This window comes from Bos mutus, chromosome 14 (genome assembly GCF_027580195.1).
Source record: "Bos mutus isolate GX-2022 chromosome 14, NWIPB_WYAK_1.1, whole genome shotgun sequence".
Classification (NCBI taxonomy): domain Eukaryota; kingdom Metazoa; phylum Chordata; class Mammalia; order Artiodactyla; family Bovidae; genus Bos; species Bos mutus.
Window position 1 is genome coordinate 65,925,300 of NC_091630.1, and position 22,169 is coordinate 65,947,468.

The following is a 22,169-nucleotide window of genomic DNA, read 5'->3' on the forward strand; positions in this document are numbered from 1 at the left end:
GGAAACCCACTGTGGATGTGAGCTCGTGTGGCAAAGAGCTCGGACATCAGGGTCAGAAGGACTTGAGTTTGAATTCTGGCCCTGATTCATTCTTCTTATGTGTGACTTTTTCTTTATTGCAATGTCTTTTTTTTTTTTTTAATGCCATACAGTATATATAATTATATGTATATTTATAAATTCACATATAAATTTATAAATATAAATTTATATAATGTAAATACATATAAATTTATAAGTAAGTGTATTATATAAATTTTATAAATAGATAAAATTTATATATAGACATTTGTTTATGTAATATATTTATATGATATATATTTCTATTTGTATATATATTTAATTTTATGAGCAGCTCATACAGCTCAGTATTAGGAAAACAAGCAACCCAATCAAAAAATGGGCAGAAGACTTAAACAGACATTTCTCCAAAGAAGACATACAGATCGCCAATAAACACCTGAAAGACGCTATGTGTGACTTGGAACAAATGACTTTGCTTCTCCATCTTCCTCAGCCTTCCCTGTGGAACCCCTTTCCTCTCTTCTTCACATCAATCGCGTCCTTCAACACTCTCCGAGGATGGCTGTTTTCAGTAGTGTTTCATAGATCTCTTTGTTGCCCGTTGGTTTTTCTGTCCTTACTATTAGCTCAGATCCCAAGAACTGGATGCTTTTGTTACTGTCTTTTTAAAAAGCAAAGGCCAGCTTTGACAACAAGTAAATATGAGTATGTTTTGTCACCGAACCATTTTACCTGTTAGAGCGCATAGTAACAGCAGTGGCTGGTAGGTAGATACACGGCTATGTTGAGGATGGGGATGTTAATGTAAGGTCTTCATTTGTTGATCACCCTTTTACAACCACTGGGAGGATACGGCTCAGTATGTTTGGGCTATATACTCTGGTGATTACACCACCAAAGTGATTTCCCAGGCCCAAATCTGATCATGTTCTCAGTCACTCAAACATTCCCAGTGACAACTGTTGTCCAGAAGACCAAGCCTACACTTGGGAAGCAAAGCCACAGCTAATGTGGCCCAAACATACACCTCGGCAGCTTCACTGCCTGCCTCCGCAACCCTCTCCTTTTGCCACATGGAAGCCCCAGGGGAAGGGATTCACCACTTTCTGAACACATCATGCACCATCGTGTTTCCAAGCCTCTACACACGCCATTCTTTGTTTTTCTGGAGAATTTCTATGCATTCAAACCCCAGCACGACTGCATCTCTGTGAAGCACATCCCGCAGCTCCCCCAGGCAGAGCTCTTTATTCTCCTCTGCTTACTCATGGATGGAGAGCTTTACATGCACGTATTTATGTACTTAGGGCTTCCCTGGTGGCTCAGTGATAAGGAATATGCATAAGTGATATTCAATGCAGGAGACGTGGGTTTGATCCCTGAGTTAGGAAGATCCCCTAGAGAAGGAAATGGCAACTCATTCCATATTCTTGCCTAGGGAATCCCATGGACAGAGGAGCCTGGCAGGCTATAGTCCATGGGGTCGCAGAGTCAGACACAACTTAGTGACTAAAGCATCACCACCGTTAATGTACTTACAGGGTCTGGTGAATATTGAGGCATCTGTCCACACCAGTGACCTGGGGCTGAAATGCCCAAGGTGTGGCTAGCGTTCTCTTTATCTTTGTAGCCCTAGAACCCAGCAACAGTGATTGGCAAGCAGTAGGAACTTAAGCAGGTAAATGAGTATAGACCCATTTCCATGTATTTTGTGTTATTTTCCCAAGAAAAGCAGTTATTAGTGTGGATTCTGGACTCAACCACTTCTGAATGTAAATCTCAGTTCTGTCACTTGTGAATGAATTTAGCCCGACTGTTGAATGTCTCAGTTGCTTCAGCTAATAAATGGGTAACAATATTAACCTTAAAGGGATGTTGGGAAGATTAAATATGAAAGTAAGCTATTTAGCAGTGCCAGGCACAAATAACCATCCAATGAAGGATGACTATAATAATTAGACCAAAGTGCTCATGTTCTCATGACAGACCCCTTTATGTGGAGCCGCACGTGGCTATGAGACAACATCTCGGAACAGAGATGCTATTGGTACAGAATTAATCCATTTAAGAGTCAGACCATTAACCTTGATCCTAATGGCACTGTGCCCAGCCTAATTGTATTTGAAGATCAGAGAGAAGACTCAAGTGGGTCAGTTGTCTAGAGGAGCAAGAACCATTTAAACCATTTAAACCAGGTAGCAGATCAGTGAATTATACCCTTCATTACATTTCGTATCGACAAGTCCATTGTTTCCTTGCTGTTGGATTTGGTGTCTGTCCTTGGTGATTATCCATAAACGTAACTGTTTGCATTTTCCAAATATGTTTGAATTTCACAAGTCATATATTTCCAGGACAAAAGCCAAAATGAAATCAAGCCAGTCTTTGAAAAAGCAGCTGATGAAGGCATAATCCACATCTTTAATTAACATTGAGGATTTGAAACTGAGGATTTGAGTACACAGAGGGAAAATGAATGAATTGCTTAATTTTGTCTTTCTGGTACTTCACCTAGTCTCTCTTTACCCAAAACATCCACACCCCTGTATGACATATTCTTCTAAAGGTTTTATTACGAATGCATAGTTTTTTCATCAACTGCAGACTTTATTTGTGCTTAGAAAGCATTCAGTTATTACCCTCAAGGAAAATTATGAGGCTGCCCAGGTACTCACTAAGCCAGCCTTCAGGGTGATCAATGCAAGTGTCTCGAGGTTGCTGCCCTTAACTTAAGCAGCTTGGCCTGGCCACTTGGCTCAAGCTGCCAAGGAAATAAACCAGGACCCCTGAGGGTGTTTCATGCTGGAGTTGTATTTGCAAATCTGGTTTGGGAAAGGTTTTCAACAAAGGTTCCTTCCTCTGCTCCTGCTACGCTGGGTTGGTTCAGTGCAAGAGGGTGACCAGAAGCTTCTGGAAGTCCCCAGAGGTGTCTGAGCGAACCATGTCAGAGAGAGACTTCTGGTACTTCTCTTGGAATCTGGCTTTTATCCCCTGAAGGTCCACCTGTAAGAGAGATGATAGCCAACAGGAGGTTTATAGTGTTTTCACCATAAGCACAGGCAGCCACTGTTCTAAGCACATTATTCTCACTTGCTCATTTATGCCTCAGAGCAACCCATGGAGTTGGAGTTACTATTCTTCCTATTTTGTAGCTGAGAAAAAGAAAGCTGAGTTCAGCTCCCCAAAGGTGGCAGAGGTGTCTGTGTGTATGTTCCAGTACAACTTGGTTTATGGACACTAAAACTTGAATTTCATATGACTTTATGTGTTACGAACATATTATTTTTCCTTTGAGTTTTTTTTCTACAGTTACTTTAAAATAATCACTTTCTGATAATAGGGCTGTATAAAAATGAATGGTGAGCCTGATTTGACTTGCAGGCCACACTTTGCGGACTCTTAGTATAAAGTTAAGAAAATTGTCAACACAGTATGAAATGAAGGCTTTTTTTTTTTGTCTTTTATACCCTGATCAGCAAGGATATTAGTGCCAAACAACAAAATTCAAATCATTATCAATTTGTAGGACTTAGTTTTGAATCTACAATTGACCCTTGACAATACAGGAATTAGGAACACTGACTCCCGGGCAGTCTAGAATCTGTATTGCTATCTCTGTCTCAAAAATGAAAGAACTGATCAATGACTCATGCAAGGGCAGGAAACTGAAACCGTTTGAATAGGATCAGTCCTCAAACCTTAGTTCTTTCGATACTACATATTGTGATCTCTAATGGAACATAAGGGCTTCCCTGGTGGCTCAATGGTAAAGAATCGGCCTGCCAGTGCAGGAGACCTGGGTTTGATCCTTGAGTTGGGAAGACCCCCTGGAGAAGGAAATGGCAAACTACTCCAGTATTCTTGCCCGGGAAAACCCATGGACAGAAGAGCCTGGCGGGCTACAGGCCATGGGGTTGCAAGAGTCAGACACCACTTAGTGACTAAACAACAAGGAAACACAAACTTCCTCACACTTAGTTAATTTAAAGATCTGTAAAATGAGAACACAGGTACTATTATTTATTGGAAAAATCTGCATATGAGAGCACCCACACTGTTCGAATCTGTGTTGTTCAAGGATCAATTGAAAAACTTGAAAAGGTACCACCTAGGTGCTGGAGGTGGAGAAAGGACTTAAGAAACACGAATAAAAAGATGGTTTTGCTCTAAAGACTCTTACAACCTAGAAAAGGAGATAATAGTTGTGCCATGGAAGATATAATTCCAGATAGAACACAGGGAGTCTCATAAAAGAAGCACAGAGCTCTCTTTAACTAGGAATTTTTTTGGTTTTTGTTTGCAATTTTTTTGTTATCATTATTGTTTTAAAATTAGACTATATCTTGCTTTCTAGTATTTGTTCAGTCACTCAGTCATGTCTGACTCTTTGTGACCCCATAGACTGTAGCCTGCCAGGCTCCTCCGTCCATGGAATTCTACAGGCAAGAATATTGGAGTGGGCTGCCATTTTCCCCCTCCAGGGTATTTTCCCGACCCAGGGATTAAACCTTCATCTTTTGCATCTCCTTCATTGGCAGGCAGATTCTTTACCACGAGTGCCACCTGGGAAGGGCTTTCTAGAGAGACCCACAAACCATTGCTCAGATTTCGGGTTCTTAGTTTCTCCTACCCCAGTTAGAGGGCCCAACAGGGGACAGAAAGCTGAGAGCAGGAGAGGGTAGAAGAGTGGAGGGTTGTTGGAAGTGGATGCTGTGCAAGAGATCAGGCAGGTGGCGTGTGTCCCCTGCTCCCTTGGCTGGTAGGCTGCTTGGCTGGGGGAGGGGGTGAGTGCAGGGACAGGATGGGGCTCTCCCGGGCTCTGTTCTAGTCTGAGGCAGCTTTGGGGGACTAGGGGATCTGGCCAATATAACTGTCTGGGCCCGAAGCATTCAGAGGGAATGGTCCCCATGTGGGGATGACCCAGGGCCTATGGTCAGCACTAAGCTAGGACAGAGCGTATTGGAATAAACAATCCACAGTCCATGCATGCTGGGGTGACCATGGCACCCTGAGGATCACTCGGAGAGCTCCAACCCCTGGCATCTTTAGCATCCTTGCTGGCCTTTGTCACCAACCTGCTCCTCGGAGTGTCCTGGGCCTGACAGAGAGACAGAGAAGGCAGAGACCTGGAGAGATTAAGAAAAGAGAGAGATTCAGAGCAACCAAAACAAAGTGAAGAGGGTGGCAGAGAGACTGGGGGAGGGAGAGAGGAGGAGGAAAGGACAGCGGCTTTGGGAGAGAAAAGGAAATATGAATCAATCGTGGAGGAGGAGAAAGAGAGGGAGGAGAAATTCCAGGAATAGAAATAAAAACGAAAGAACGGTTGTGTTGCTAAGTTATATTTCAAAACAGTGTCAGATGTTAAGTATTATTTGTCAGAAATATGGGGGCCAGAATTTGGGTTGATATCTCTTCCCCCTCATTTAACACGTTTTTGAGGGAAGATGTCAGTGGTTTTCAAGTTCCACTTCACCCTCCAAGGTCTCTCTGCTGTGGATGAAATGCCACTTCCCCTCTCTTCTGTAATTCCTTCTCTCTGTGGCCCTGTATTCTGAATCTGAGTCTTGACAGTTTCCAAACTTTTTTGGCTATTTCTCTCCCTGGGCCTTTGTTATGCACAGGCATTCTCAGAGGGGGGCGATAATGCTCCCAAAAGGGGCAAAATTGGTTCTTAGAGGGTGAAAAAAAAATCCAAATCTTTTAATGTAAATATAACTACATCTATATGTAAGGAACATAAACAGATATACAGCGTATGCCATGTTAACATTTCTTGGAGGGGAGTAAGGATTAGGAAAAAATGAGGTCAAAAAGGCTCCCTCATGCGGGGATCGCTAATTTTAAAAAGGTTGAGAAAACTTGTCTTGTCCTGATGTGGTTTTTGTGCAGAACTGTGCTTTGGGGGTGTGTTTAAGGAAATAAAGGCCTAACTCAGGAGTCTGGAAAGGACTTGCTAAGGCTCTGCTGCTGGGTGACCTGTTGCCAAGTCGCTCAGTCGTGTCCAGCCCTTTGCAACCCCATGGACTGTAGCCCACCAGACTCTGTCCATGGAATTCTCCAGGCAAGAATACTGGAGTGGGTAGGCATTGCCTTCTCCAGGGGATCTTCCTGTCCCAGGGGTTGAACCAGGGTCTCCCACATGGCAGGCAGATTCTTTACCATCTGAGCCACCAGGGAAGCCCTTAAAAAGGAGCTGCCCTACAGACCAGCCCCTCCAAGTCCCTTCCAGGCACCACCCCGAGCTTTCTGGAGGCACCGATGGCAGAAACAGAAGCTGCCGACTTCCCTGGTGGTCCAGTGGTCAAGACTCTGCACTTCCACTGCAAGGGGCATGGGTTTGGTTCCTGGTCCAGAAACTTAGATCTCACATGCCCCACACTGCAGGAAAACAAAGACGAAAAAAGAAAAGGCATAGAAGCCGCTATCGTTATTGTACTTTTATAAAAAGAAACCGACTGGAGCACAGCACAATGTCCTTCCACAAAGTCTGGGAGAGCAAGGGCTGTCTCTGCAGATACACCCTTCATAAAAGTGACCTGTTGATGACATCCGTGGTGGCAAAACAAGAAGGTGGAGCCAAATGCATCTTACCTCAGCCCGGGTCACAATGATGTCAATGAGGGTCTCCTCATCGGTGCCCGCCCCCTTCATGGACTTGTACAGACGGTCAGCAAAGTAGCCCTGGAGGTCCCGGGCGCTCCTCACTGGGCAGGACAAAGGGAAAGAGAGCATGAGGAGGTCACGTCTTGTTCAGTAACAGAGAGACGCTGGGGAGGAACAGAGCTGGCTTGCCCTTGGAGCGGATGGAGTCATGACCTTTGAAAGGAGCAGACTTCACACTGTTGATAAAGGGTCTGGAAGATTCCCCTGGGGTCAGGGCACCAGACTCTTCAAACTAGTCCCCTTCAGACACATAAGAACCTCTCCTATTCCCTGAAGACCCCGAGGAGGAGGAGGAGCGTTGTGAGCACCCTCAGGCTCTCCCTGCAACGTTCACGATTCTCACCAGCAGAAATGCCTTCTCATCTTTAAGAGAAATCTCTGATGCCAGAGTCAGGTCTGGAGGGGAAACGTAGTGGCGGTTTAGTCTCTAAGTCATGTCCGACTCTTGTGACTCCATGGACTGTAGCCTGCCAGGCTCCTCTGTCCATGGAATTTCCCAGGCAAGAATACCAGAGAGGGTTGCCATTCCCTTCTCCAGGGGATCTTCCTGACCCAGGGATCAAACTTGGGTTTCCTGCATTGCAGGTGGATTCTTTACCGACTGAGCCACCAGGGAAGCCCCCGAGGGGGAACACAGACTGGCCGGCAACGTCTCCATAATAAAACTTGGTAATCTTGAAGACGGGCTCAGTTGCACTGTGATCCTCCTGGCTGCCGTGCTAAGCAAACTTCCTTCCCTTCGTTTTTCATCACTGGGTTTTAGGTGTGAGCTTCATCTCTGAATCTTTTCCGAAGTCCCCACAACCTTCATCGTGTGTGGTCTGGGATGTGGGCTTGATGAAATGTTTGGTCTTGTCTACACAGCATCCTCCTGTGATGCTGCTAACTGCTGATTTTGAGCCCTGCCCCAGTCAGAAATGAATGAAGTATGAGCTAGTCCACAAATTAACAAAGTATGGTCTCTCTCCACCCATAAGGGGATGGGATGCACCTCTGCTCCTGGGGATAAATCTTGGTTTGTCCCCTCTCCTCCCAGGTTCACAGGAGTCTAACACTTTGGGGGGATGAACTCTTTTCTGTTTATGTTGTTGATGTTTTGCCTACAACAATGAACATTTTTGATGTTCAGGATAAGTAATAAGTAATAAATTCAGCATAAGTGTGGAATGCACATCATTACCATGTCCTGTAATGAGAACTCTTATTTTCTAGGTAATTGACAATGGGATTGATGCTTACAAGCCAGAGGGAGGAACAGAACTGGGGAAGCAGAGTCTACTTTGGGGGTCTGTCTCCTTATTTTATAGATTATGTGGTAGTCACCAGAGTGTCAGTGGAGAAGCCCAGATCAGGTGTCTGAATCCACAAGCTGCTGAATTGGTGGTGGTTTTGGGGGTGAACCTGGCAATTTGAGGAGCAGCATATCTGAGACTCACTGTGGCACCCCCCTCCCAGGCATTCTGAGCTGGTGACCTCACAAGATTTCCCTGAGGACCCTCTGCCATGCATTTGTATTAACTGATGTTGAAATAATCATCTGCCTGATGTCAGTGTATTCTGAGCCTACACTAGGGGTGACTTCTCCCTTGAATTCCTTCTTCCTGATATTCTGGGGAGAAAATTCTCAACTTTGCTGCTGTATACAGGCTATGCCTGATGAACAAGCTCTGCTGGTCACAGCTGCAGGAAGGCTCCAAAAGTTTGGATGGGATTCCGAAGTGGAAGGATTTCCCAGATGGCTCAGTGGTAAAGAACCCACCTACAAAACAGGAGTCATAGGAGTTGCAGGTTCGATCCCTAGATTGGGAAGATTTCCCAGAGGAGTACATGGCAACCCACTCCAGTATTCTTGCCTGGAGAATCCCATGGACAGAGGAGCCTGGTGAGCTATAGTCCATAACGTCACACAGAGTCAGACACGATTGAGGCGACTTAGCATGGATGCTCACACAGCTCAGGAGGATATGGGAATAAAGCTGTTCGTGGCTGTGGGTGCAGGGCAGCCAGATGCTCTGCTGTGTCCCCTACTCCTCTGGGCATGCAGAGCAGGGATTCTCAAACTCCAGGGAAAGTAAGACAACCACTTGGGGAGCTTGTAAAGGTGTGGCTTTAGGCTGAATTCCTGCAAGTTCTAAGTGGGTGGCCTGGACTGGGACTCGGAAACTGCATTTTCACATCCCCTTCCCCCAGGTGGTTCTAATACAGGGGGTTGTTAGACCCCACTATGAGAACTGCTGTTCCAGAGACTATGAGCAGTGAGAACCATTTGGTCTCATAAACACCTCCTCCTCAATTTTAGCTTCACGCTGGCATCTTTACAAGTTAGGTAGGAGCAGGGTGGGGAAGTGTCTAGAGAATTTAGTTATGGAATCATGTTCCACTCTCTTTGTGGTTCATTTTCAAGGTCTTTTCTGATCTCTTTTTAATTTACTACCAGGGGAGTCCACCTAACTCCTGCATTTCATGGTTCCCCCCACTGTAGGGCCAGCCCTTCCCTTCCTCTGTACTCGCTTTGCTCTGATTGCTTTTATCTTTGTGCATTTGTGCTTGCGCGTGCGTGCTCAGTCGTGTCTGGCTCTTTGCAACCCCATGGACTGTAGTCTGCCAGGCTCCTCTGTCCATGGGGATTTTCCAGGCAAGAATACTGGAAGGGGTTGCCATTTCCTTCTCAGGGGAATCTTCCTGACCCAGGGATCAAACTCGTATCTCCTGTGTCTCCTGCTTTGCAGGTGGATTCTTTACCTGCTGAGCCATCAGAGAAGCCCGTTTTATCTTTACTATAGCTCAGTCCATTGATTTGTGTGTTTGTCCTGACCTTGACACTTCTTAAGAAGAGGAACTGGACCTGTTCCCCACTGATTCCCATGCCTGGCACAACCCCTGACCCAAGCAGGTGCTAAGTAAATGTTACAGACTTGAATGGTTTTATTACCATTAATACTTAATATCAATAAGGATTGATATTAACCTTCTGACTGATTTCTGGTGTTTTCCTAATTCTTTACAACTGCAAGTACAGAAAGGATTTGGAGCCTTGTAAATGGGCCATGAGTAGATCTCTCTGTTTACTTGAGACAGTGATCCCTAAAACCCTAAGGACAGTCATCTGTGTGTATCCATCTTGGGACAGGAGCAACATTAATGATACTCAGGCCTTGCATTGGATCACAACAGCAGAGCTGCTAGTGTGAATGCAAAATGTTGATGGACTAAAAAACTAAGCAATTGCTGACATTGCTCCCTAAAGTCCCATCAAAAAAAAAAAAAAAGGCAAAACAAAAGAGTTTGGCAGCGAGAGGACATTTTTTAGCTTCCAGGGGCTGCTTTTTTGGTTCTTCCTCTTCTTCTGGGGATATTCTCTCCATTTCTTGTGCCATTTGGGATGCTGCCCTGGCCTCCGTGCCACTGGAGTGTGGACAATGGACAATGCCTTCCTTCCAGGACTTGCAAAGATGAGAAAGGAGCCTGCCAGTCACAGCCCAGTACCCATCTCTCTGCTATTTCCTGCCTTACGGGCAACACCTGGAGAGAAGGGCCTGGCGTTTGCTTGGCATGGCCATGATCTGGTCTCCTCCCCCTTGCTTTCTAAACAGATCTCATTCATCCCAATGTTGAAGGGAAACAAATGGAAAAGGTCACCCTCGAGCCATCAGGAACCTGCAAAAACTTGTTCATGGATCAGAACCTGAGTGCTTTCGGGTGTGTGTCATGTGAACCCGTGCTGCCCTGAGACTAGACAATGGTCCCAGGCTGTGATGGTTGCTGCTGGGGACCCACAATCTTAGTGGGACTGTCGTGGATGCTGTGATATGTCCCAAAGCTTCTGTCTTCAGGACCGTGGCACTGAGGCAAAGTGTTATGTGCTGGCTGCTCACAGCTGAGTCACTTTTCAGGAGGGAGGAAGTGACTGGGTCATACGCATTAGGAGTCAAAGGAGGGAGCTGGCTTCCCCAAGGTCGCACATGCCCCATGGGTGCAGCCAGCCAGCTGCTTGATGAGGGGTGCGAAGGCCTGGGACCCTTGCCTACACTTCAGACATCCCGACTTCAGGGCTTCCTGGGGACCAGAAAAGCTCCTGTTGCAGCTGCATCACACCCATTCTCTCCCTTCCCAAGGCTGCTTAGATGTGTTGTGGTTTTCAGACTATTACCTGAAGTCTTCCTGCACACAAACCTCTATCTCCAAGTGTGGTTCCAGGGAGCCTGGCTGAAGTCAGGGGCTCTCCTGGCTTTACTTACCAAGCGTTAAGTAGGCCTTCTGCAGGTCTCCTGATGTTTCTGCCTCGATGGCCTCTTCGATGTCTTTGCCGATGAGCTAGAGAGAGAAAGTCTAGCTGTTAGTCCAGCTTTTGCTCTTGGCCGTGGTGCACTGGAGGCTTGTTCTTCCACGAAAAGACTCATCCAGATTTGGTCATGCAAGGACCAAGGAAACCTGGCCTCATCCTTTGCAGGGCTGGGGGTGGTACCCCGCCCATTCGAGTGCGGACTCTCAGGGCCAAGGGAGATTTGACCCTTAATGGACACGACCCCAGGCAGGACCACCCCCTCGGCCTCAGTTTCCTCTTCTGTAAGAATCAGAGAGTGGAAGAACAACGAATAAATACCGAAACAACATTCTTTGTATTTCTATAGTACTTGAGTTTCCTATGTGTTTATAAAAATTCTTTCCATTTCCAGTTTTTCAGGAGGCTGTGGTTATAATCATCTCCTCCGTTGTAAACTGAGCCAGGGAGCTCAGGCGGCTACCATCTGGGCGACATAGGTAGAGGCCGTCAAGTTCACGGCAAGGACTTGGTCTAACGTTTCTGATACGATGGGGTTACATGGGCTAGGAGCAGGGTGGGGGATGTGTAGGGGCCTGACGACGTCAAATGCCAATTTCCTTCCCTCTGGGGAGACTCCGAATGGTCTTATATTCACCCCCAGCTCGCCTATCATTCTGCGTAGCATTACATGTTAGGTTTCCTTCCAAATATTTATAGAAGCTGAAGTTTAGAGTAAATTGTGACCACACTTAGCACAAGTACCACCTGGGCCAAGCTCAGAGCAGGCACACAAAGAGAAAGGAGAAACTTCAGGTTTGGGAAATGCAGTTAAGCATTAAGAAATACTGAAACCTCTTTCTTAGAAATTATCTTTTGAGGATATGACACAACTGTGAGTCTATAAATAACTGGGGCCTTTGAGGACACACCAGGGGAGTTTATTCTGAAAATCCTGGTAAACAACATATTCTTTGTGGTGGGAGCACGATGGATGCAGGGGGAGGAGGGTCTGAATTTAATGAAACCTGTCGCTTGATCTCCTCATCGGAGCTGGCCTGTCTAGAGGTCCAGTGTGGAATGGACCTAGATAAGATGGGAGTTGGGTTGGGGGGCTTTCAGTCCTGTCCCTTTCTTAGCTGTCTTCAGTTGTTTAGGGGTTGGATGTGGGAGCTAGTATTTCAGAAGAAACTGCTCTCCCTTTCAGCCATGAACAGGGTTCTTGTTCTGTAGATGGAGGTTGTGTTACAAAAGGAGATTGTATTCACATAGGTCTCTGTTTACTTAAAAAAAAAAGAATCCTCACACTAAACCACTTTGTTTTTATTGTTAATACTGGGCTAGAACGTATTTTTAAATTTTCTATAGCATCTCAATCTACACGACAGATAAAAGCAGGAAAGCAGAGCTGTTCTAGGGAGGCGGGAGAGGGGTTCCTGAACCCAGCCCTAGACGCCAGGCTCCCCTCCTCTCAGAGCCTCATCGCTGCCCGTCTCCAAGGGGCGCTATTTATGAGCTATAGGGAGATGGCATTGTCCTTTCTTCTCTGCCTGTCTCTTGACCCTATCCCCTCCTGTTAGCTCCCAAGGCACCTCCAGAGGTTCCACTGAACACAGATGGAAAACAATCCACTGGCCCAAGGTACTAGGATTCTCCTTTGCAAATGGCAGGCTTCCCACTGGAACACTTAATTCTTAGGGGGCTCTTTGGACACAACCAGGTTTTGTGATCTCGGTACAAAAACTCACTGCCAGGGTGGATTCCAGACAAGCCTCAAAGGCTTCTAGTTTACCAGGTAGCATTGTCTGTGGAGAGATTATTAGAAGAATAGGGGAGACATTTCTTTCTTTTAAAACCGGTGCCCCTGATTGGCCACATGCCCACAGCAGAACCATAGGCACTCTGGTTTGTTATAAAAGCTAAAGGGCTAAAGGCTCTGGAATGGGCTTAGAAAAGCTTTATAAGGGGAGGGGAGAAGTGATGAGGGGTGCGGTGGGGAGGAAGTGACCTGGGGCTAAGGGTATGTGTACCTACAATTTATACTGAGCCCTGTTTGGGAACGTCAGAACTCTATAAGCCTCTCATGTTTGGTAGACTTGTGAAGAGTAATAACTTTTCACAATGCAGCACAGCTGGGAAGCTTTGTTGTTTGGGCTGGGATTTCTGAGTGTCAGCAGTTAAGATTCAAGTTTAGAGGACAAATCAAGGGCAAAGTTTTTGTGCCAAAAATTAAAATTCCACTCTATGCCAGCACAACCTATGTCACATAATAGACTTCAATGATCTGACTCTAGCATCTTCGTGCTTTTAGCCAGAGACCATGAGAAAATTTATGGAGCCAGATTCCCAAGATCATGGTCATGGTGAACCCTCAAAATCAGTGATAAAGATCAAGATGAATGATGTTCCAGGAAGGTTTTTGGAATAGATGAATAGGTATTAATAGCATTTTAAAGCTGGTTTCATGTAAAGAATCCTCAGATCAGGAGATTATCTTATTTTCCATTTGAGTTTCAGCTGTTTTTTGTTGCTGTTGGTTCACACAGGGAGACTCCTACCAACTGCTAAGGTTAGCTGAGCACCCACTGCATGCCAGGCACTAAATGCTTTAAATCTGTTATTCATTTAATCCTTACTAACTCTGTGAAGCAGGTACATTATTATCCCTGTTTTACAGTTGAGGCACAGAACCCTTAGCCATTTGCCCAGCCTAAAGCAGACTTCTTAAACTTTAACATGCATCAGGATCTAGACGATTTATTAAAACACAGATTGTAGGACCCCAACCTCAGGGAATCTGATTCAGTTGATCCAGGGTGGGGATTAAGAATTCTTGTTTTAAGCATGTTCTCAAGTGATACTGATTCTGCTGATTCAGGATTAATTTTAAGAACAATTGGCTTAGGGAGTATCCTTAGGTTGTCAGTAACTCATGTGTACACACACACACACACACACACACACACATGTATGTGTGTTTCTATAGTGATGCCCAATGACAACCACCCCAGAAACTCCATCCATGGCCCCTGTCTAATGGGAAGAGGCTCTAGGTCATGGAGAAGGCTTCCAGCTCAGTCTACTCAGCTCCAGGCCCAAAGGCCAGGGGAGTTCAGGGTGAGCTGCCTTTGATCAGGACTCTGGGCACGATTTGAAAGCAGAGGGCCCTAAAGGTTTATATACAGTAATGATAAAATTCCAAAGCTTTCTTGTCTTTTCATCTGCTGGCAACACGTCGGAAAATGCTATTCTGAGTGAGGAGTGGCCAGCTCTAGCCGAGGTAGGAGCTCAGGCTGGGGAATCTTGGAGCTCTCATCCACTTTCTGCTACTGACTTGCTGTGTGGTCCTGATAAGTAACAGATGGCTCCTTACTCATAACAGACTTCCCTTGTCCAGCAGTTGTGGGTAACAATGGCTGTTCAGCCTACATTCGAGTTACGGTATTGTCGTGAAGTTGAAATGAGACACCGGGCACAGATGTGCTTTGAATAGTCAAAAGCACTCCACAAATAAAAAATACTAGATGAAAGAATATCTGATATTCCACAAAAGCCTTCCTGAAATTAAAGACTGATTTTCAGGGAAGGACTAACTAGTAAGTGTCTTGAAATAGCTAACTCACCTTGTTGGCTTACAATGATCATCAGATTAAAAAATAATTGTATAAAAGCAATTTATACACATCTTTTCAGGAATGTATCTCTGAGGTATTATTGTATCTGTCTCAGGCACTGTTTAGCCAATTGTCAATTGGAATAAAAATAAGGGCAAACATTTTTATGCTTACTACAACCAGACACTGTCCTGAGCCTTTTATATTCATCTTACTTAACTCTTAAAATAATCTCTTGAGGTTGGGAAGATGATGTTCAGGGTCTCTATTTACAAAGGAGGATGGAGACGTCTGGTCACTTGTTACAATAAAACCAGGATTTGAACCTGGGCCCTCTGACTCTAGGGCTTTGCTCCTAAACTTGACCTGCTGTCCTAGCCTCTGCGGCAAAGTGGGGTTTCTGAGCCTCAGCACTGCACTGGGCCAAATGGTTGCCTGTTGTGGGGAGCTGTCCTGTTCATCGTGAGATGTTTAACAGCATCCCTGGTCTTGACCCTCTAGATGCCAAGAGCACTGCTCCCCCCAACACATCTGGTTGGGACCTATTTCCAGACATGATCACATAATCCCTTGTGTGCGTGTGTGTGTGTGTGCTCAGTCATGTCCAACTCTCTGTGACCCTATGGACTGCAGCCCACCAGGCTCCTCTGTCCATGAGATTCTCCAGACAAGAATATTGGAGTGGATTGCTGTGCCCTCCTCCAGGGGATCTTCCCAACCCAGGGATCAAACCCAAGTCTCTTGCATCTCCTGCATTGGCAGCAGGATTCTTTACCACTGCGCCACCTGGGAAGCCCCAAATATCCCTTAGGGTGTGCAAGATCATCCGTGATTGAGAACTACCGTTGTAAAAGACACCCGTCGCCCCTGCTCCCACCGCTCAGTTCCATATCCCAGATCTCAGCTTCTTTTGGAAATAACTTGAGACTCTGTTCCTGTGTGAACTCCTTGCCTTAGTGCTGGATTACTTACAGTTTGGTAGGCTTGAAAGGTGGCTTGTAACTGCTTGTGGCTTCTCTTGGCCAGGAGTTCATTGAAGGCAAGCTCGTCTGTGCCCCAGCGGCCTTCCCCTGCCTAGAGAACCAAGTGCAAACATTTTGAAAATGACTTTTGCAAAAACACCAAATATACACAGCTGTGACCAGGCCTCACTTACAGGAAACAATAAAACATGAGCCAAAGAGAAGCCAAATTGATTGACCTAGCACTTTCAATTTCTAACCCACAAGTATACCTCACCTATCTATTTATGTTATTTATATGTCCCCTTATTTCAAAATGGATCTGAGGTGGTTAACACCAGAGTAAAATAATAGAATAAGCAATTCTTTTAGGTTCACAAAGACAGTGTAGATGAAAAATACTTTCAAGATCATACTTATTTCCCAAGTAATTCCAATTCACATAAAAGAAAGACATAATTGTTGAAAATCATGTTAAATAAAAGAAAACCATTTGCAGAGACTGGCACGCCCGCATACTTACATCATACAGCTCTTTGGCATCCTGCCCAGCTAGATCTTTGTCCACATTATCTCCTTCATCACGATTAGCCTAGAAAAATCAACACGTTGTTATTAACTTGAGTTCCTGCTTGACCAAAGAAAACAAAAAAGGAAAAGTCCTCGAAAAGGGGTGACTCCAGAGCGGTGGCCTGGAAATTAGACTCAGCCTGGCAGAGTGGCAGCACTGCTCTTTGCTGCCATCTTTTGGGCACAACTGATAAACAGAGTAGCTTCTGTGAAAACACATTTTTCCTTTTTTTTTTGTAGAAACCAGGGTCACTCACAAACCCCTCCGACCTCTAAGAAACCTCATAATGTGCCCTAGAGTGAGTCTGTTGAGAAGGTATCCGTCTTCCTTCCAAAATATCAAGTTTCACCTCTCAGGGTCCCTGTCCTGAAGAACCCTGGACGTTGGTCATGGAAGGCCTTGGAGGTCTCACTCAAGCCCTTTAGTGGCAGGTGGAATTCTAAGGTGACCCTGATGGCCCACGCTAATCTCCTCCCTTTGAGTGTGGGCAAGACCTGTAAACATGGTGAGGTATCAGCCCTGTGATCGTGTTATGTTTATGTGGCAACAGGGATGTTTGCAGATGTAATTAAGGTCCCTAATCAGTTACCCTGGGTAGGTCTGACCCAATCAGGTGAGCTCTGAGAGGTCAGAGATGGAAGAAGTCAGAGAGATGAGCTCACACTGGTCTGGAAGAAACCATACACCCATGCTCTGAACTCTCCCTGGGGCCATATGACAGGGGACTGTGGGTAGCCTCTAGGAACTGAGGTTCTTTTTAGTTGACAGCTAGCAAGAAAATAGGAACATCAGTCATACAGCCATAGAGAGCTGAAATCTGCCAACAGCCAGTGAGCTTAGGAAAGGACCCCAGGCCTCACAGGAGATGGCAGCCCTCAATTCCAGCCTGTAGAGACCCTGAGCCAAGGACTCAACTAACCTGTAACAGGAGCCCCAGTCCATGGAAACTGCTAGATCATAGATCTGTGTTGTTGCTAAGTCTGCAGCAATTTGTTATGCAGCAGGAGAACATTCATATAGTCTTCCTGCTATAGCTCAAGCTTACTCTATGTGTTCTCTGCTGTCAGTCTTTCCACATGGAAAGTAATCAGAGGAAACACACAAAGCTCAGAAAGACGGGTGTGTCAATGAGAGGGCAGATGCCATCTGGCTGGAGGCCCAGGGGCTGCGTCCTCTCAGGGCCAGTTCTGAAAACCCTGCTTTCCTGGCCAAGCGGCTCCTACAGGCCTAGACTCAGGGTGAATCCTGGAAGTTAGTTGTATCATGAAAAGGACCCTATTTGGGGTCAGATGAGCCTGTATCTTACTGTGTATACACCTAGAGGTTCCTCACTGGCAAAGTGAGATGGCAATGCTTAATGAGATGACTCACTAACAGAAAGGGATTGTAGACTGCAAATGACAAGGCAGACTGTTACGAGGGGGAAAATCTCCACTGAATAATTTCAGAAGAGCTAGATGGACAGAAGACAGGTTGCTGGTTCCTCAGTAGCAATTTAATAAGAGAAGGAACTGTTTATTATCTACATTGCCTTTTACATCATGGTTGCACGTTGCCAAGGGCTGTTTCTCAAGATCATAAAGCAGGTGAGACCTCTTTACTCTTACCTGTAGCAGGGAGACCAGAATTGTTTTTAGGCTTCCACTTGTATCACCTTTGACATCTGATTCAAGGCTCTTGCCAAACACTTTAGCGGAAGAAGAAAGGAGAGGAAGCAGAGTTTTAGTTTCCCAGAGGTAGTTTGCAAGAGGCATTCTTTATCTAAAGTCAGAACAAAATGTCACTTACACCTTTGGTAGGCCTCTTTAATGGCAATAATTTCCTAGGAAAGATAATAAAAAAAAATCAATACTTCAAGGTGGGGTTTATTGATAAGATAGGCAGGTACCAGGCAAGGTAAGAGGCAGAAATTGTTTCTGGACACAGGATGCCTTCAGGACTTCCTCCAAAGGGGGCAGTCCCTGCAGATCAAAGTCCAAACCTAGAGCAAGTCGGCAAGTCCCTGGCTGGTGGGGATAAGGGGTTTCCCTGGTGCTTCAGGGGGCAAAGAATCTGCCTGCAATGTGGGAGAGTTCCATCTCTGGGTCGGGAAGATCCCCTGGAGAAGGGAATGGCTACCCACTGCAGTATTCTTGCCTGGGAAATCCCACGGACAGAGGAGCTGTTGGTCACAGTCTATGGGGTCACAAAGAGTTGGACACAACTGAGTGACTAACACACACACACATACACATCCTTAGTTAAAAGTGAAAGCATTACAGCTAAGCTGATTTATTTTTTAAAGATTCCTCGATGTGGATCATTTTTAAAGTCATTACTGAATTTGTTACAATACTTTTTCTGTTTTCTGTTTTGGTTTCTTGGCCATGAAGATCTTAGCTCCCCACCCAGGGATCAAACCCACACACCCTACACTGGAAGGCAGTCACCACTGAACCACCAGGGAAGTCCCTAAGCTAACACAGTCATTCACTGCCTTCTTCTCCATCTCACTCCCCATCCTCCCCCGCAGGGAGCCAGTTTTAGAAATTCTGTGCATATTTTCCTTTGCATTTATACATATATGTTTGTGCTACTGAAAATATATAGAATTGTTTTGTGTATGTGTTTAAAAACTGGAATACTGTATATGTATGTTCAACTTATTTTTTTCACTCAGTAATAGGTCTTTAACGTCCAGCTATGCTTACGCACAATTAGTCACCTAGCATTTTTTTTTTTTTTAAATAGAGACAAAATGTTCCATCCTACAGTAAGCCCCAGTTTATTTAGCCAGCCTCTGACTGATGGACATTTAGGCTGTTTCCAATTTTTCTCTACTTCAAACAAGGCTGCACTCAGTCAACAATTTGCTTTGTGCTGCAGTGCAAGTCTCTCCCTAGGGTGTGTGCTGGGAAGGACTGCCTTACAGGCACATGCCCCCCTGATGAAACGAGTGTCCTGATAAAGTGAAGTACACGCATCTTTTGGTTTCCCGGTACATAGGAAAGTGACATTGATGTATATGTACGGTTGAGTCCTTTTGCTGTCCACCTGAAACTATCACAACATTGTTAATCAGCTACAATCCAATATACAATACAAGGTTAAAAAAATTAAAAGAAAAAAGTTATGCTGACACTCTACTGTGGTCTATTAAGTGTGCAATCGTGTCTAAAAAGCAATGCACATACCTTAATTTAAAAATACTTTATTCCTAAAAAATGCTAGCCATCATCTGAACCTTCAGCGAGTCATCATTTTTCTGCCAGGGGAGGGTTTGAAATATTATGAGAATTGCCAAAATAGGACATAGAGACAAGTGAGCAAACGCTGTTGGAAAAATTATGCTGATAGACTTGCTCCAAGAAGCATTGCTGCACACACTCAGTTTGTAAAAATGCAGTAAAGTGAAGTGCATAAAGCCGTGTATGGCTGTATATTTCAATGGCTCATCCCGACGGGGCCACTTGGGAGCTTCCTCAGTTTACACTTGAACCAGCAGCATGTAAGAGCCAGTGTCTCCCCACAGTGTCTCCCACAAACTGTTTAAAATGAAAGTCGTGAGGCAGCGATGGGGAGAAGGGAGTGGGGCTGATGGAAGATGAGGAGCCAGGCCCGTGTTGCTGTGGTGGGCGGGAAGTGGGTAGGAGGAGGTGGGGGCTGAACACCTGTGACTCTGCAGCCCCCTCCCCTTTCTCCTCCTTCCAGCCCACGACCAGGATCTGCCTGAAACTGTCGCCTGCTCTCTCCCTGCTTTTCTCCTTTTTACTGTCAGATCTATTTGATTGGGAAAAAAAAGTCTTGCTTATTGTTCAAGACCAGGACCCAAAAGAAACTAGGTTGAGGGTGAGCCACATGCGGATAAATGTGATTAGAAAAATAATGACCAAATTAACCTTCTGGCCAAGGGAGGCTGCCCAGATACTGGCTGCCAGGTCACTGGCACTTTGGTGCTTCTGGAAAGGATGGGGGTACTGAGTAAGGAGAGATGTGTGGTTATTGGACAGAACCAATGCCATTCTCCTGTGCTAACGCTCCTCTAAACCACCATCCTAACCCCAAATAGAGGGGTTTTATTATCTGTGGGAAGAAGAGGAGTCCAGGGATGTTCAGGAAAGGGGTTCGCTCCTGTAGCCTGGACCCCAGTGGTGCCTCGGGTAACGAGCTGGACAGCACAGGCTGAGCAGAAGGAGCAAGCCTGGGTTATTGATAAGTATTAATAGCCCAGCAGCATCAGAGTGCTGGGGTGGTTTTCCTCACTATCTGCTCCAGGTGCTGCTTCTGTTTCCTCCCTGGAGGAATCAAAAATGTTGGGTTTTCTTGGCACTTTCCTTGCTGGACCTCCCCACTCTACATGATGGATGTTGCAGAAGAGGACATTTCCAAAGAATGACCTGGGGACCCTCTTTACTCTTGATGAAGTCCATGGTCCCTGGGCTTCCCTTGTGGCTCAGATGGTAAAGAATCTGCCTCCAATGCAGGAGAGCTGGGTTTGATCCCTGGGTCAGGAAGATTCTCTGGAGAAGGGAATGGCAACCCACTCCAGTATTCTTGCCTGGAGAATTCCATGGACAGAGGAGCCTGGCAGGCTACAGTCCATGGGGTCGCAAAGAGTTGGACATGACTGAACAGCTAACACACACACGAGGCCCTTATGGGTTCTGGAACCAAAGATGAATGGGCCTTCACAAATGTCCTTTTTAGCTCAGGACATGATGGCATGTACCCAAGGGACAAGGGGAGAGGACTGCTAACAGAAGGACACGGAAACCTCTGGGGAGGTGGTGGCAGCCCCAGCTGTTTCCTGGGATCCCCTTGGCATTCCCACCCCCCCTGCCTCATTCCTTTGCTCCCTGCGTCCACACTTGGATTGCTAATTGGAGTATTGGTGCTAGGAGACCTGCAAAGTCAGGCTGGGCAGGTAAAGTAGGATTCGTATCCCACACATGGAACTGTGCATCTCTTTAGAAAAATAAAGCTGGATTGACACAGCTCTTCTGGAAGGCTCTATCCTGTCAAGCCAGTGGCAGTAACACCAAAACCGACCATCAGAATATTGGAAGAGGCATCTCTCCAATGTGAACCAAGCGGGCACATTGCTTGCCCAGACACTTGATCATCACAAGGGTGGAGGGCTAGGAGGACTTTCCCTTCTGGCTGCTGTAACCCTCTCTGACGGGCATGTGGACGCTCTCTCAGGGGCTCAGCTGGGACTCACCTTATTGGTTCTCGTGCACAGGACCTCGATGAGTACTGCCTCGTTCGTGCCCAGGCCCTTCATGGCCTTCTGCAGCTGCCGGGCAGCATACTCCTCGGGGTGATCCAGAAGGGCCAAAGCTGTCTTCTCAAAGTTTCCACTCAGCTCACTCTTGAGCACCTCCTCCAGGTCCTGTGGGAAGATGGCGGGAGTCCTGACTGAGAAGGGCCTGAGGGCAAGGGGGACAGGTGTCTGCTTTCTGTATGGCACGGCCCCAGGGGAGACTGGACACTTGCCATGGACGCCCAGGGCACACTCTAGACAGGAGCTCTACAGGGCTGAGTGACCTTCTCTGGAAGACAGTGGTCACCCGACTGCCCATCCATCTGCTGGGGACACTGAAGATGAGTCACAGTGACAACAAGCATTTGCAGAACACTTTAGGGTTCAGAGAGCTTTCTTATTGATCCTCAAGACAGCCCTAAGAGGAGAGGTATTTATTGCTTTATCCCCATGGACTGAACCTCAGTAAGATAAAGGACTCATCTACGAACACTTGGCTAGAGAAGACTAACACAGGTTTGTCCTCTGCAGGAGACTGGCTCATTCACTGGCCGGATGGGGGTGCTTTTGAGAGTGAAACACATGCGTGTTCAGTTGTGTCCAACTCTTTGTGACAGGGTGGACTCTGCCCACCCCTCTATCCATGGAATTTTCCAGGCAAGAATACTAGAGTAGGTTGCCATTTCCTTCTCCAGGGAATCTTCCAGACCCAGGGATGGAACTTGTCTCTCTTGTGTCTCCTGCATTGACAGACGGGTTCTTCACCAGCTGAGCCACCAGGGAAGCCCTGAGAGTGAAAGGGGGCACTACTAATTCCTGTTGGGGGACAACA

At 46.1% G+C, this 22,169-nt stretch overlaps 1 protein-coding gene across 1 annotated transcript in view; it reads right to left on the reverse strand.

Annotated features, from left to right (window-relative positions):
- Nucleotides 1-2,444: 2,444 nt before the first annotated feature.
- Nucleotides 2,445-22,169, reverse strand: part of ANXA13 (annexin A13) — a 32,947-nt gene continuing 13,222 nt past the window's right edge. The window contains exons 4-11 of the mRNA XM_070382843.1: nucleotides 21,296-21,466; nucleotides 17,884-17,917; nucleotides 17,703-17,782; nucleotides 16,048-16,116; nucleotides 15,535-15,636; nucleotides 10,926-11,001; nucleotides 6,616-6,728; nucleotides 2,445-3,027 (exon numbers count right to left, since the gene is read on the reverse strand). Of these exons, the coding sequence (XP_070238944.1) occupies nucleotides 2,908-3,027; nucleotides 6,616-6,728; nucleotides 10,926-11,001; nucleotides 15,535-15,636; nucleotides 16,048-16,116; nucleotides 17,703-17,782; nucleotides 17,884-17,917; nucleotides 21,296-21,466 (765 nt within the window). The 3' untranslated portion in view covers nucleotides 2,445-2,907. The remainder of the gene's footprint in view (nucleotides 3,028-6,615; nucleotides 6,729-10,925; nucleotides 11,002-15,534; nucleotides 15,637-16,047; nucleotides 16,117-17,702; nucleotides 17,783-17,883; nucleotides 17,918-21,295; nucleotides 21,467-22,169) is intronic.